The 12,376-nt window shown below is 29.2% G+C and overlaps 2 protein-coding genes across 3 annotated transcripts; one reads left to right on the top strand and one right to left on the bottom strand.

The window, feature by feature from the left end:
• Positions 1-1,010: 1,010 nt before the first annotated feature.
• Positions 1,011-5,120, top strand: LOC111042798. Of its 2 annotated transcripts, XM_022327493.1 has the most exons (7): positions 1,011-1,184; positions 1,290-1,380; positions 1,567-1,748; positions 1,820-2,143; positions 2,215-2,325; positions 4,418-4,562; positions 4,676-5,120. In XM_022327493.1, exons 2-7 carry the CDS (start codon positions 1,376-1,378, stop codon positions 4,836-4,838), a joined length of 930 nt encoding a protein of 309 aa, XP_022183185.1. In that variant the 5' UTR covers positions 1,011-1,184; positions 1,290-1,375; the 3' UTR covers positions 4,839-5,120. The 2 variants fall into 2 exon arrangements, with proteins under 2 accessions (XP_022183185.1, XP_022183186.1); XM_022327494.1 differs by lacking the exon at positions 1,290-1,380 and having other exon boundaries at positions 1,012-1,184.
• A 513-nt stretch (positions 5,121-5,633) lies between these two features.
• On the bottom strand, positions 5,634-10,708 carry LOC111042799 (cytoplasmic aconitate hydratase-like; the record flags this gene model as incomplete). Its single annotated transcript, XM_022327495.1, has 9 exons — positions 5,634-5,973; positions 6,041-6,226; positions 6,334-6,456; positions 6,519-6,666; positions 6,740-6,876; positions 6,935-7,170; positions 8,035-8,191; positions 10,258-10,478; positions 10,549-10,708. Coding segments are annotated over 9 exons (1,482 nt in total), but the record flags the coding sequence as incomplete, so codon positions are not given.
• Positions 10,709-12,376: the final 1,668 nt, after the last annotated feature.

Here is a 12,376-nt window from a genome sequence, read left to right as displayed (position 1 = left end):
CCTTAAAATTAAACAGACAAAATATAGTTTGGTATCCATAATATCTATTAAATTATCTTAGAGCAATATTAGATAAAAAAAAATTACCTGGAATCCTCAAATAACTTCGAAATTACAGCAAGAATACGAACGTTTAAAAATACTGTATCCACTATATTCACTAATTATTCGTCTTGTATATTACTTAAGGATTTAAATCACGATTTGTGTGCTCCGTATTTATTCCCGTTCCTAGTAGATTTTGACATTTTAGAAAAGTCCCATGATTAGAAAATAAATAAATATTTCATGTATCAACATTTAAGTGTCCATTCACATGAATTGCAAGCCCAGTTTGGGAATTAGAATGATACTCCTTCCCCTAAAAATCAAAATTATGTATACTGCGCATCAAACGCGACTTTTTTTTCCTTTACTGAGGACCACGACTAAAGTTATATCTTTAATCGTGCTCAGGACTATAGAATGTTATAAAATTATTTAATTAATTACAATAAGTAATTATTGATTAATTTCCATTGTTTCCGGTTGTTCAGAATTTTAAACTGAACTCGGATGTCCATATGAATTATACGGGTTCATTATTATTAATATAATAAAGAAATGATCAATAAATAACAGTTCATATAAATTAATATTCGGTACCTATAGCCATACTTAAACATACATGATCGGACTAGATAATGGTGTGGCCCATTTGATGTTTTTATTAATTTGAAAATGATAAATCATTGCCTTAAGAAAAAGCAATTCCAAGCTACGCTCTGTAGATAGTTTTTTAACTATGAGTAGAATTTTTAATATTCAGCACTGAAAATGTAATACTAATTATTAAGAGGTAATTCCCTGCTCAAATAGATTCCACATTCCAAATCGTGGTTGAAAATTTGAAATGTTCGAGCTCAAACGAAACGTGTTCGTACGCCTGGCAACACTGGTTATGATAGGAATAATATTATTATCAGAGATAATTACTATCATTTCCCGCCTAATTTAATGTTTATTATGGTTATCGGTTCGGTCTTTAGTTCGTTCTTACGTCTTCCCTCCAAGTTGCGATATGCAAATAACAATAATTTATACTTTATAAGTTATAACATTCCATTCTAGTTCCTATTCTGTAATCTAATTTATTGTTATAGTTGTGTGTATGTGCTGCTGTGCCTTGTAGCCGTCTAATTTAGGTAAGTGCTTATTCCTTAATCTGCATCTGGGATTTCGTCCCATTTCACCACCTCAGTCAATTTAGATATTTTGTGTAATCGTATTTTTTTCAATATTAACATAAGACAGCGGATTTCTGTACAATCATGGTAGTATTGAAAACTGTGCAACATTACATACTATATAATATTATATAAACATATAGAAATTCATGCTGTGAGTAATACATTCATCACAAACTTACATTAAACTTAATAAAATAGCATAGGTACATCTTAATAGTTGATCATAATTGTTACCATAATTTGATGATATGTGTTTTCTTGTACAGTACTATATATCCATAATATGGCAATTTTATGTATATTATAAAATTTGTTACTTGAGCTTTTTATATTTCAGGATGGATAGAACAAAATTGTATAAAAAAATACCTAATAGTAGTATTAACTCTAGCCTATCAGCTAGTAATTCAAATTTGACAAATACTACTCCAAGTAATAAAAACACTCCGAAAAATAGCAATACTCGATCTAAAAGTAATCTAAATTTTAAAGAGAATGATGCTGTTAAACGACTCAAAAGTAAGTACAATATAGCTAAAATAAATATATATTTTAAATACCTCGATGTAATATTCAATATTATGTCATAGATTTTAGCTCCAACGTTACCCTAGAAAGAAATGGCAGTATGCCAAATCTAAACGCAACTGGTAATAGATTGCAATTGGACAAAATCACCAAGCTACGATTTGCATATGACAAGTATCTCAGCAGCTTGGAAGCAAAATATGTGTTTCAGATGATTGAAAAAAATATATCTTCAAATGTCAATGAACAAAAAAAGGTTTTTAGGGATGAATTTAATATTCTCAAAGATCAATTAGTGACTTTAAGTAAAGAATTGGAAATGATAAATGGATTAAAAATTGAAAAAAAATTAATCGATCAAAAAATTGAAGGACTTGAAATGCTTAGTAAGTAGATATTGATTTGCCTATATTTAAATTAAATATTTTTAACCAATGTAAATTTGTTTTTGTTTTAGATAAAGCTCTTGTATTTAATGATTCAGACGAAGAAATTATGACTTTGTTCTCTAGTACGGCATCCAAAGTTGTTATTAAAAATTTTAAGCAATTGAACGAAGATGATTTAAGTAAGTTAACTCAAGAGAGCTATCTCTTAAGAGACTAAAATTTATTGAATTAGCTTTCCATTCAATTCAGTGTCACAATTTTATCAGGCCAGCGCCTGAAAATTCTATTAGGCACTTTTTTATACTCAATAGTGAAAATAATTTCAAAATATTTGTCTGTAGAGTTTCAAAAAATTTTAAAATTCATTAAAACTTATTTTTAACTATGACTAAAAATTAAATTTAAATTATTGTAAAAATAACATATAATATATAAATAAAATAAATAGGTGCTCTTGAACTTCTAAACCAGTGGTGCTCAACCTTTTTTGGTGCACGGCACTATTATATATCACAAGTTTTCTTGGCACACTCACATACTTGACAACCACAACGACTTCGGCAATTTTTCCAAAGGCAATAGTTATCGCCACGCTCCTATATATGTGTGATATTTCTCGCGGCACACCAGTTGAGAACCACTGCTCTAAACTGTGAAAAGAACTCTGACTATAATTTTTGATTTTGATTAATAATTGTAGTTTGATAAAAAATAAGTTTCACTTGAAACTCCTTATTATTCAAAATTGTTGCATAGATAAACTCATTATTTTTTGATTTCCAACTATTAATAAATATGACATTGTCTATTAAGGTATAATTTACTTAAGTAAGAACTATTATTAGTTTAAGAACTAACTTGCTGCCATGAGATCCTCGTGTTTTAGTGTTTCTTAGTCTTGATTTAGTATTGCCACTTAATAGCTTTGAAATTTTTGTTTTTCATATTATATTGGGTGATTCGCCAAGCACTCTTCTATTTTCTTAAATAGTGCAATTATTCAAAATCTTAAAATCTTATACGGTCTTTAAGTATATTTAAAGATTCTAAGGATTAGATTTTTAATAACTGCATTATTAAAGAAAAAAGCGAGGGTGTGCATGCTTGGTGAATTCACCTGTATACAATAATAAATAAGTACAGTAAAGTTGCCAAACAGTATTTAATCATTATCATAACTTATTTAACCAAGATATAATTACTATTAACACCCTATATTTTAATTATTATTTCTAGTATATTGGCCATAGTCGTGGTAGATGATAGAATAGCTGTATAACCACAAAATACTATTAAGATTTAATCTATGGAGTGGTATAATACCAAAAACAAGATATATTCAACAATCTTAAAACACAATACTTAACATTCATATCAATTTTTCCTTTTAGTTATTGTTTTGAACAATTAATATTATTTATAACTTTATGAGAGGGTCCCTACAATTTTCCATTGTACTGGGCCTACGTGTTGGCTTATGTTGCACTCAATCAACTTACCAGGTTTTTTTGTGGCACTGACTCCCCTTAATATGTTGGAGTATAATATATGAACAAATCTAACCTAAGATGAGTGATCGGTAAAGTATAAGATGTATTAGAAGAATTTTTATATTAATGGAAAATTGTCAAGTTATAACTAATAAATATCCTTAATTGATCGTTTATTTACCTACTTACAAAGGTTTAATAAATAATAGGTATGTATTTTGTATTATTCATTCCAATTTAAATAATATATCTTAAGTGGACACTACCCGTGCATTTTATGTCTCCGTCTTACACACGTACACGACATAGAACATTTTCGTTCACTAGTTTCAATATTGTGATGTTTCGATATTAGAGTGAATTTACTTATTGTCAACATTTTAGGTAAGAGCATTATCTATGCTTTAGGATTTGAATGGCGGATTTTCGGATATTTTAATTTACAAGCGAGATATGAGCATTTTCATTTTGTGTTATTTCACATACTCATATCTTGCTTGAAATTGAAAATATCAAAAATCCACCGAAACTTAATAGATAATGTTCTTACCTAAACGTTTGATAATATTTAAATTCACTCTAATATCAAAACTAACGGCCAACTATATTCAAACTATTGAACAAAAATTTGCTGTCGTAAGTTGGTAAGAAGTGTGTTCGATACATCCTGACATGATGTAAAAAAAACATTAATATCATATTATCCTTTCGATAAAAAAGACAGATATATAAAACTTATAAAACTGTTTAAAATTCATGAGTACATTTTTTTATTATATAGATGCTGTTAAGATGCTGTTGAATGAAATTATAGAGCCATTAAAACTACTCGATTATGAAAATAAAATTAATGTGAGAATTCAATTAAAAGATTCATTGATTAAAGTAGCAATGTTAACGAAAGAATTAGATACATTAAAATTGAAGTAAGCATTAACTATAAACATCATAACATATTCATTGTAAATCATGTTTAAATAAAAATTAAACCAATATCATTATCTCATTGATTAATTTAATCTGTTTAATATGTTGTAAGGTGTGAAGAGTTATTTGACGAACAAGATAGTTTGCTGAATTATAATAAATCACATAAAATATTAAAAGCTCAATTTGGAGAAAACCCAGACTCAAATTTACTGCCAACAAAGAGTAACTTAGTGGAAGAAGTTGAAAATATGTTAAATGAAATAGAATGGTAAATTAAAAAATCAAATATTATACTTTACTCTTTTTTACTTAAGTTTTTTTTATTTATTTTTGTATTTTTATCGTATGTCGATTTTTTTTTTAAGTACTAAATTACTAATAAACAGTATATTTATTCTATTTCAATTTTACTTTTGTTATAAATTATTTTATTTTAAAAATTTTATGGGCATCGACCCAATACTAGTTGTAAAATACTAAGTTGTATAATTTAAAATATACATTAGTTTGGTAATCAAAAATAAACGGTACATAATCAAACTATATATTAAAAATGTTTTGATTATATTATACTTACTTAATCACTACACTACTACAGAGATTATATTTTTTATTGAAACGAGGTATTTTTTAGCCACAATTGTTGATTTTTGCTTAAAGTAATTTAAGTAATTATGTGTCTGGTCATAATATAATTATGCTGAAATTTGTGACACAAACTAGAGTGATGTGTGTGGAGAGTATACTTGGTGTTTTTATTTGATTAAAAATTAAATTGGAAAGAATTTTCTCATTATTTCTTTTAACCACATGGGGGCTGAATTTGAGGCTATTTGAGATGTTGACAACATATAAATACACACAAGACATTTTTCCTCTGACGTGACGATACAACAAATGCTGTAGCTGGTCTTGGGATAGATATCGAGAATTAAATACAAAAACATATGCACGAACACCCCAGACACATAACAGTGAGCCACCGCATCAGACGTACAATTGTTGATATTTAATAATTTTAAAATCATTTTTATTTTCTTGTATGAATAAAAGAATACTTCAGAGTGTACAATTTAGAGCCCAATCATCACTTTATTTAAAATTTATACTAAATTAGTAATAATTTACCTTTATCATATATTTGTGGCAACGATTATTTTTCAATGTTTGGCAAAAAAAATATATATTTTGGTTGTACAACAGTTAAAATGCATTACATATACCAAACCATTATAATAATGATAGTTTTAAATAAATTATAGTCATGGATAACTGTATTCATGGACTAATAATTTAATCCAACATTTTTCTGATCATATAGTTCAAAATGCCTCCATGTTTATGGTATAGTATATCCACTTCAGTGTCAAAACGCAAAATGGCATTGAATGTGACACCTGTATTGGTCTAAAAAAATAAAATATATAATTAGTTAAATAAAGAAACGTAAAAAATGTTTTAATTTGTTATTTACTTTCACTTGGATTTCCTGCAATGGTTTGCAGTCTTGTGGAATATCTATATCATAAATTTCATGACCAGTGAGTTTTAAAGTTTCAGCATTTTCTCCGGAACGGAATTGCAATGGAATTATTCCCATACCAACCAAGTTGGATCGGTGAATACGTTCATAAGATTCAGCAATCACAGCTTTAATTCCCTATAGACAATAAAAAGCATATTATACAATAAAACTGAAAATGTTTTCATCATAATATATTATGTAAAGTAATAATTAATACAATAAAAATTATATAAATATATTACCAGCAAAAACGGTCCTTTTGCTGCCCAATCTCTTGATGAACCTGATCCATAATCTTTGCCCACAATAGCAATGAGCGGTCTTCCCTCTTTAGCATAAACTTGAGCTGCATCAAAGACGTCCAACTAAAGTAACAAAAATAATAATTAGCTCGGCAAAAAATGTTAATGAAAAAAATATGTACAACCTCCTGTCCACTAGGAATGTGCAATGTTTTTGGTCCAGTGTTCTTGACCAACTTATTTACTAATCTTATGTTTGCGAATGTCCCTCTAGCCATTATATCATCGTTTCCACGTCTTGAGCCATACGAGTTGAAGTCTTTTGGTGTGATGCTAAAAAAAATTGATTGGGATTTTAATTTTTAACTTATTCAATTATTAAAATTTATAATATATTTAAACTCACTTTCTTGAAGCTAAATAACGAGCTGCAGAACTATTTCTTGCAATGCTACCAGCAGGGCTTATGTGATCAGTTGTTACAGAGTCACCGAGAAATAGTAATACATGTGCCCCTTTCACTGATTGAACACCAGGTAATGTCTAAACAAGAAATATTTGTACGAAAACTATTGTCTGTATATTGTAAAATGGTTTATACCTTAGTCATGCCACTGAAAAATGGTGGGTTTTTAATGTAAGTAGACGACACATCCCATGGGTATAATTGGCCGTCTGGGGCTTGTAAGCATTGCCAAGCATTAGAACCATTTTCAATGCGAGCATAGACATCTTGGAACATTGCAGGAATTACAGTTTGTTTTTCAACAGTTTGGATTTGTGCTCTAGATGGCCAAATATTCTTCAAAAATACTGGCTTGCCATTTTTATCATTACCTAATTGAGAATAAATAACATTAAACAATTAAATTTATATAAATGCATAGCTACTTAATTACATTTAAAATATATTTTATTTAACAGTTGACTTATGACTCAGCATAAATCAACAATTATTATAGGCACTAGTAACCAATCAGTAAATTCTGTATTAAGGTTTTGGAGTTTATTTTATGTGTTTTGAGACAAACAACTAACAGGTAGCTTAAGGTTAGGTTATGGAATCTACTTCCGATGTCCGATTTTGTTTTTGAATGTATGCATAAGTTTATTAGCTTTTTTCGATTTATTTTTTAACAAGTCTGAAAATTAAAATTTGTATTCAAAAAACGAAAAAATTGTTCAACTAAATAATATATATAAAGTTTTGAGTATTAAATAATAAATATGTTTCATACATTGCCTGGTTAATACAAATGTTTTGACAAAATTTTAATCGGACCACTTTATAAAAGTAACTGAAAAAAATGTTCTCTTTTACTAGCTTCCACTAGTAAATTAGTTTGTTAAAGGGTTAATTTTAAGTGATCCTAGCTTCTATCGACTATCACAAGTTCATAGACATTACTATTATGAATTTCCACTGGTATTCCACATTTTCTGCTCCAACAGATCTGAAGGGATATTTTAAGGAATCTGATGCTCTGGTGATATATTATGAAAGCTTGATTTGGGAAGGTACTTATTTCCTCGTAGGGCCTCTAGTGCCGAGAATAATAGCAAGGAAGATGGGTACTTTAAAACAACAAAAAACCCATTCCTGTCGTCGAGTGTCCCAACCGTCAGTGGTATAATACCTATCACACCGAACAATGTTGGGTACTATTACTAAGTTGTTACTTGAAAAAACTAATCGCTCACCTATAGGTTCAGTTTCAAAGTCAATGTCCATGCGTCCGGCGATCGCGTACGCAATGACCAACAGCGGTGAGGCCAAATAGTTGGCACGGGTGTTCGGGTGGATGCGGCCTTCAAAGTTACGGTTGCCCGACAAAACTCCACAACAGACTAGTTCGTTCTGAATGATGACAAGGAAAATACATTTTTAAACGGAACAATTATTAATATTTGTAAATTGTATCAATTTGTTTAAATAAGGTTTTTTGACCGATAACCGACAGCTCAAAAACAACATAACATTATGCAGTACCTGCAGTAATCGAGGCACGGCAATCGTAATGAAAATCCCCAGACTACGCGATATTACTCACCAAGTCACAACCACGTCATGAAAATAATTGTACACACATTTCTTAAACGTTAATTAGTGTAATAACCACATTTTGGGCTATTGGATGTGGGGTGGTGCGGTAGGGGGTAGAACTAATAAGGTACTAATTAGCTATAATTAGTTTAATAATACTAATTAGCTTTGTACTGTGGGGGGAGGGTAGTTTTAAACACATGCTGTATATGTGCGCCGAGGATTTGATGCTAAAAAAACTGGGTGGTTACCTATCCGAGAACTAACAACACCGCGCCGGCCGCACCATATACACTCAGAGTGATGCGTACGCAACTTGCAGGGTGCGGACACAGCGCCACAATTACCACATTATTAATGTTTAATACTATTACTTTTTTCAATAATTTTTTGTTCTATAATACGATATTATTATGTATAATTCTGTAAAATGAAATCCCTCAAATATATATTTTTTTTTAATTTCCTTTAATATTTTGAAGATAATGTATAATATATAAGAATTAGGAGCTTATCAAATGTTACCTATTGTCGTGTAGTGTGTACCTACCATTGATCATATATAATATAAAGTAATATACACGATACACCTACCTATCTTATCTGTAATGGGCTCACGAACTCAACTTGGACACTCACACTCACTATCCTAAAATGAATGTGTACGACCATAATCAAACATTGTATAGTACAATAAAAATTAGCAACGATTTTCAGTGGACCCCATATTATAAGCCTCAGTACACTTTTACCTACACAAGTACCGAACGAACGGTATGGAAATTGTAAAAACCTTGTAAAAACTCATGTTAAAAAAACCTAAAATTACACGTGACCGATTTATTTATAATTTTCAAAAAGAGTGTTCTAGTTTTATTCGTTAGTGCTGTTTTAAATTTAGCTTTTTAAAATGTCCGAGTGTACTTAAGACTAGCTAAAATTCGGAAAATCCAATATTTCTTGGTATTGATCATGGGCATGTGTATAGTTTTACTAAGAATCCAGTCGCTGCTTTAAAATTATAAAATACAATGAACGAAAAAACACGAATCCGTGAGTAATGTACCACAACCACATGAAGTATTAGTTGAATTGGCAAAAGGACACGTAAAACGGACAGTTCGAAACCACAGATCCAGATCATTAGGTACAACGATAATTCAAAACTATGGTGTAAATAAGAATTAGTCAGGTATTAACATATTTGTTATGTATTGCTATTAATTGTATTTTAAAATACAATATCGCTGTGTGTATAAATTCAAAATAATATTTTTTAACCACAATAATATGTATGAAATATCTGGGGAAAAAAATGAGTGTACATTTATTTATTTTTAGATATTTTTGATACAGTATGACAGTAAGTACCTAACGTTTAAACATTTTTAACTGCAAAATAATTTGTTTTATTATCAATTTGAACTTCAATTGCTAAAAAAAAATGTTCTCAAAGCATTTTAATATTTTAAAACGGATATTGTACCAATGTATTGCCTGTATTAAATTTTCAAGCTTTTAACCAACAAATTTTACAATTGACGTATTATCTTTTAAATATTGCATCGACATGAAGTACAACTTGTAAAAACGTCTCCTAATAATATTATTATTGTCAAAATATTACAGTAAACATAATATTGTTTTAAATTTTCAATCCTCAGCTATAGTAAAAATTGAACATTTTCAACATTTTAAGAACATATTACTACACTATGAGTATATATTTGTAATTAAATAGGTATTAATAATGGGGTAATTACATTAATTAGCGTTTAAAAAATATTTGTCCAATAAGTGTCATATTGTGTTTGTAATACCTCATGAGTAATCGTTGCTAAATTATAAATAATAATGTATTCGATTTTCATTCGACTTACTGATTCGATAGCGTTCACAATCGGTTCGGGCAAAGGTCCAGAATTTCCAATACACGTCATGCAACCGAATCCAACGGTGTCAAAACCAAGTGCTGTCAAAGCTGGCGTAACTCCGCTTTCTCGCAGATAATAAGTGACCACCCCCGATCCAGGCGAAAGACTAGTTTTGATGTATGGCGCCACAGAAAGACCGGCTTCGACGGCATTTTTAGCCAGAAGACCTAGAAAACAACAAATCGAACATTATTTAAAAACACTAATTTTTTAATTCGAAATTCGTTAATTATTTACCAGCTCCGAGCATGACACTGGGATTGCTCGTATTAGTACACGATGTGATGGCAGCAATGACAACCGATCCATGTCTTAGAGTATACTTTTGATTATTGAATTCGAATTCACAACTGGCGTTCAATTTGTCTGGACTTATGTTAAATCCTTTAAATCCAATCTAAAAATAAAAGAATTTCAAATAAAATACCATGTTCAATAAATATGGAATGCAATTAAAAATACATTTTCAAAATATTGGATATTTACAATAATTTATATTTTTGACACAAATAATTTAATTCTGTACACCAAATGAAACGTTACATCAAAGCGTACCACATAATGTAATTTGTAATATATTTTTTTTTTTATTCATTAATATAATTGTGTCAATACACCAAGTATTTTTACAATGTTGCAATTTTATAAAATGTATTATATTATTATTTATATTATGTATAATAGTTTTGATTAGCTATGAGTCTGGGTCAGAAACTGAAGTTTGAGTCTAATTAGATTTGTAATTTGTAATATTAAAATGCTACCATTATAGACGTATCTTTGAATTACCTACATAATTTAATTTGGGATAAGTTATAAGTAGATGTTATTAGTCATAGTTATTACATAATATCTTCATTTTTAAATATAATAATTATTATTTAATTAAATACGACTTCTGTAACACAATATGGTGGAGAGCAAATGCACAATAACCCAAAGATTGAAAACACGTTTCTTATAATAATAATTTACATGATATCAAAATAGTTATAACTACAAATCAAAAAATTTAAATTTAAATTCTCTTGTAAATAAAATAATATCTCGTAGAATATTAACTGTTGTTGTTTAATCTGGAAAATATTCAAAAGAAATGTTGGGTATTCAAATTAAAACAGAACATAATGAACAATAGACTATAATAACCTAAATTCAAATTAAAAATAAATTATGCAGTAACGGAAACTATTTTCAATACCTACCTCATAATAAAATGAGTTATTTATAAAACAAATATCAATAAATTAAGATATAATTTTTGTCATAAATTAAAATATACTTCTTAATTTAAAAGTTAATGGAATTGTATACGTATATACCACTGTCGCAATTCACCGAATAACAAGTTATCTAAAAATACAGTTAATGTTATAATTCTTGGACAACGATAAATTTTTAAAAATAATATCAGTTGGCTGACTACACCTTAAATTAAACACTATTTATTTTGGATACTTATCGGCAGCCATCACATAGGTAGTACCTATGCCAATTCTAGGAATTCGTGAGATTTATAGCAAGTCTATTTGCGTGATCAATATTTTGGTACCGAAAAAACTTCTAGAGCCGACCTTGAATTGCAGGTGTGTGTATTTATAAGTGGTTATTGTACGACTTCAGTGGAAAGGCCTGCAGGCCAGGAGCCTAAAGAATCAAGATTTTCAAAAAGAAAAATTCGATACATATCGATACGAAATAGTTACGTACCACCTCGTATCGGAGTTCGAGTCCGATATGGGTCGGTACGTATCGCTTGTATATTGCACGTGTAACATCTTGAACGCTCAAAATTGACCCGATACGTACCGATACACTCCAAATTCTTTCTTAAAAATCTTGTATCTATACATTTTTATATTATACAGGCTTTGACATCATTGCATAGACATATGATTTAAATTATCAAAAACCCAAGTAAATCCATCTATCATATTATTATCACATCTATATTATGCAATTCATATTAACTGTGCAAAGAATTTAAATATTGTATAATTTAATTATCCGATGTCAGGATGTTTCTCGAATACCATTGATACTGGTGTTAATGTGTTAAAATGTA

The sequence above is a fragment of the Myzus persicae genome, unplaced genomic scaffold (genome assembly GCF_001856785.1).
Source record: "Myzus persicae strain clone G006 unplaced genomic scaffold, MPER_G0061.0, whole genome shotgun sequence".
Taxonomy (NCBI): domain Eukaryota; kingdom Metazoa; phylum Arthropoda; class Insecta; order Hemiptera; family Aphididae; genus Myzus; species Myzus persicae.
Note: the sequence above shows the minus strand (reverse complement) of the source record. Positions and strands in the feature narration are given on the sequence as shown.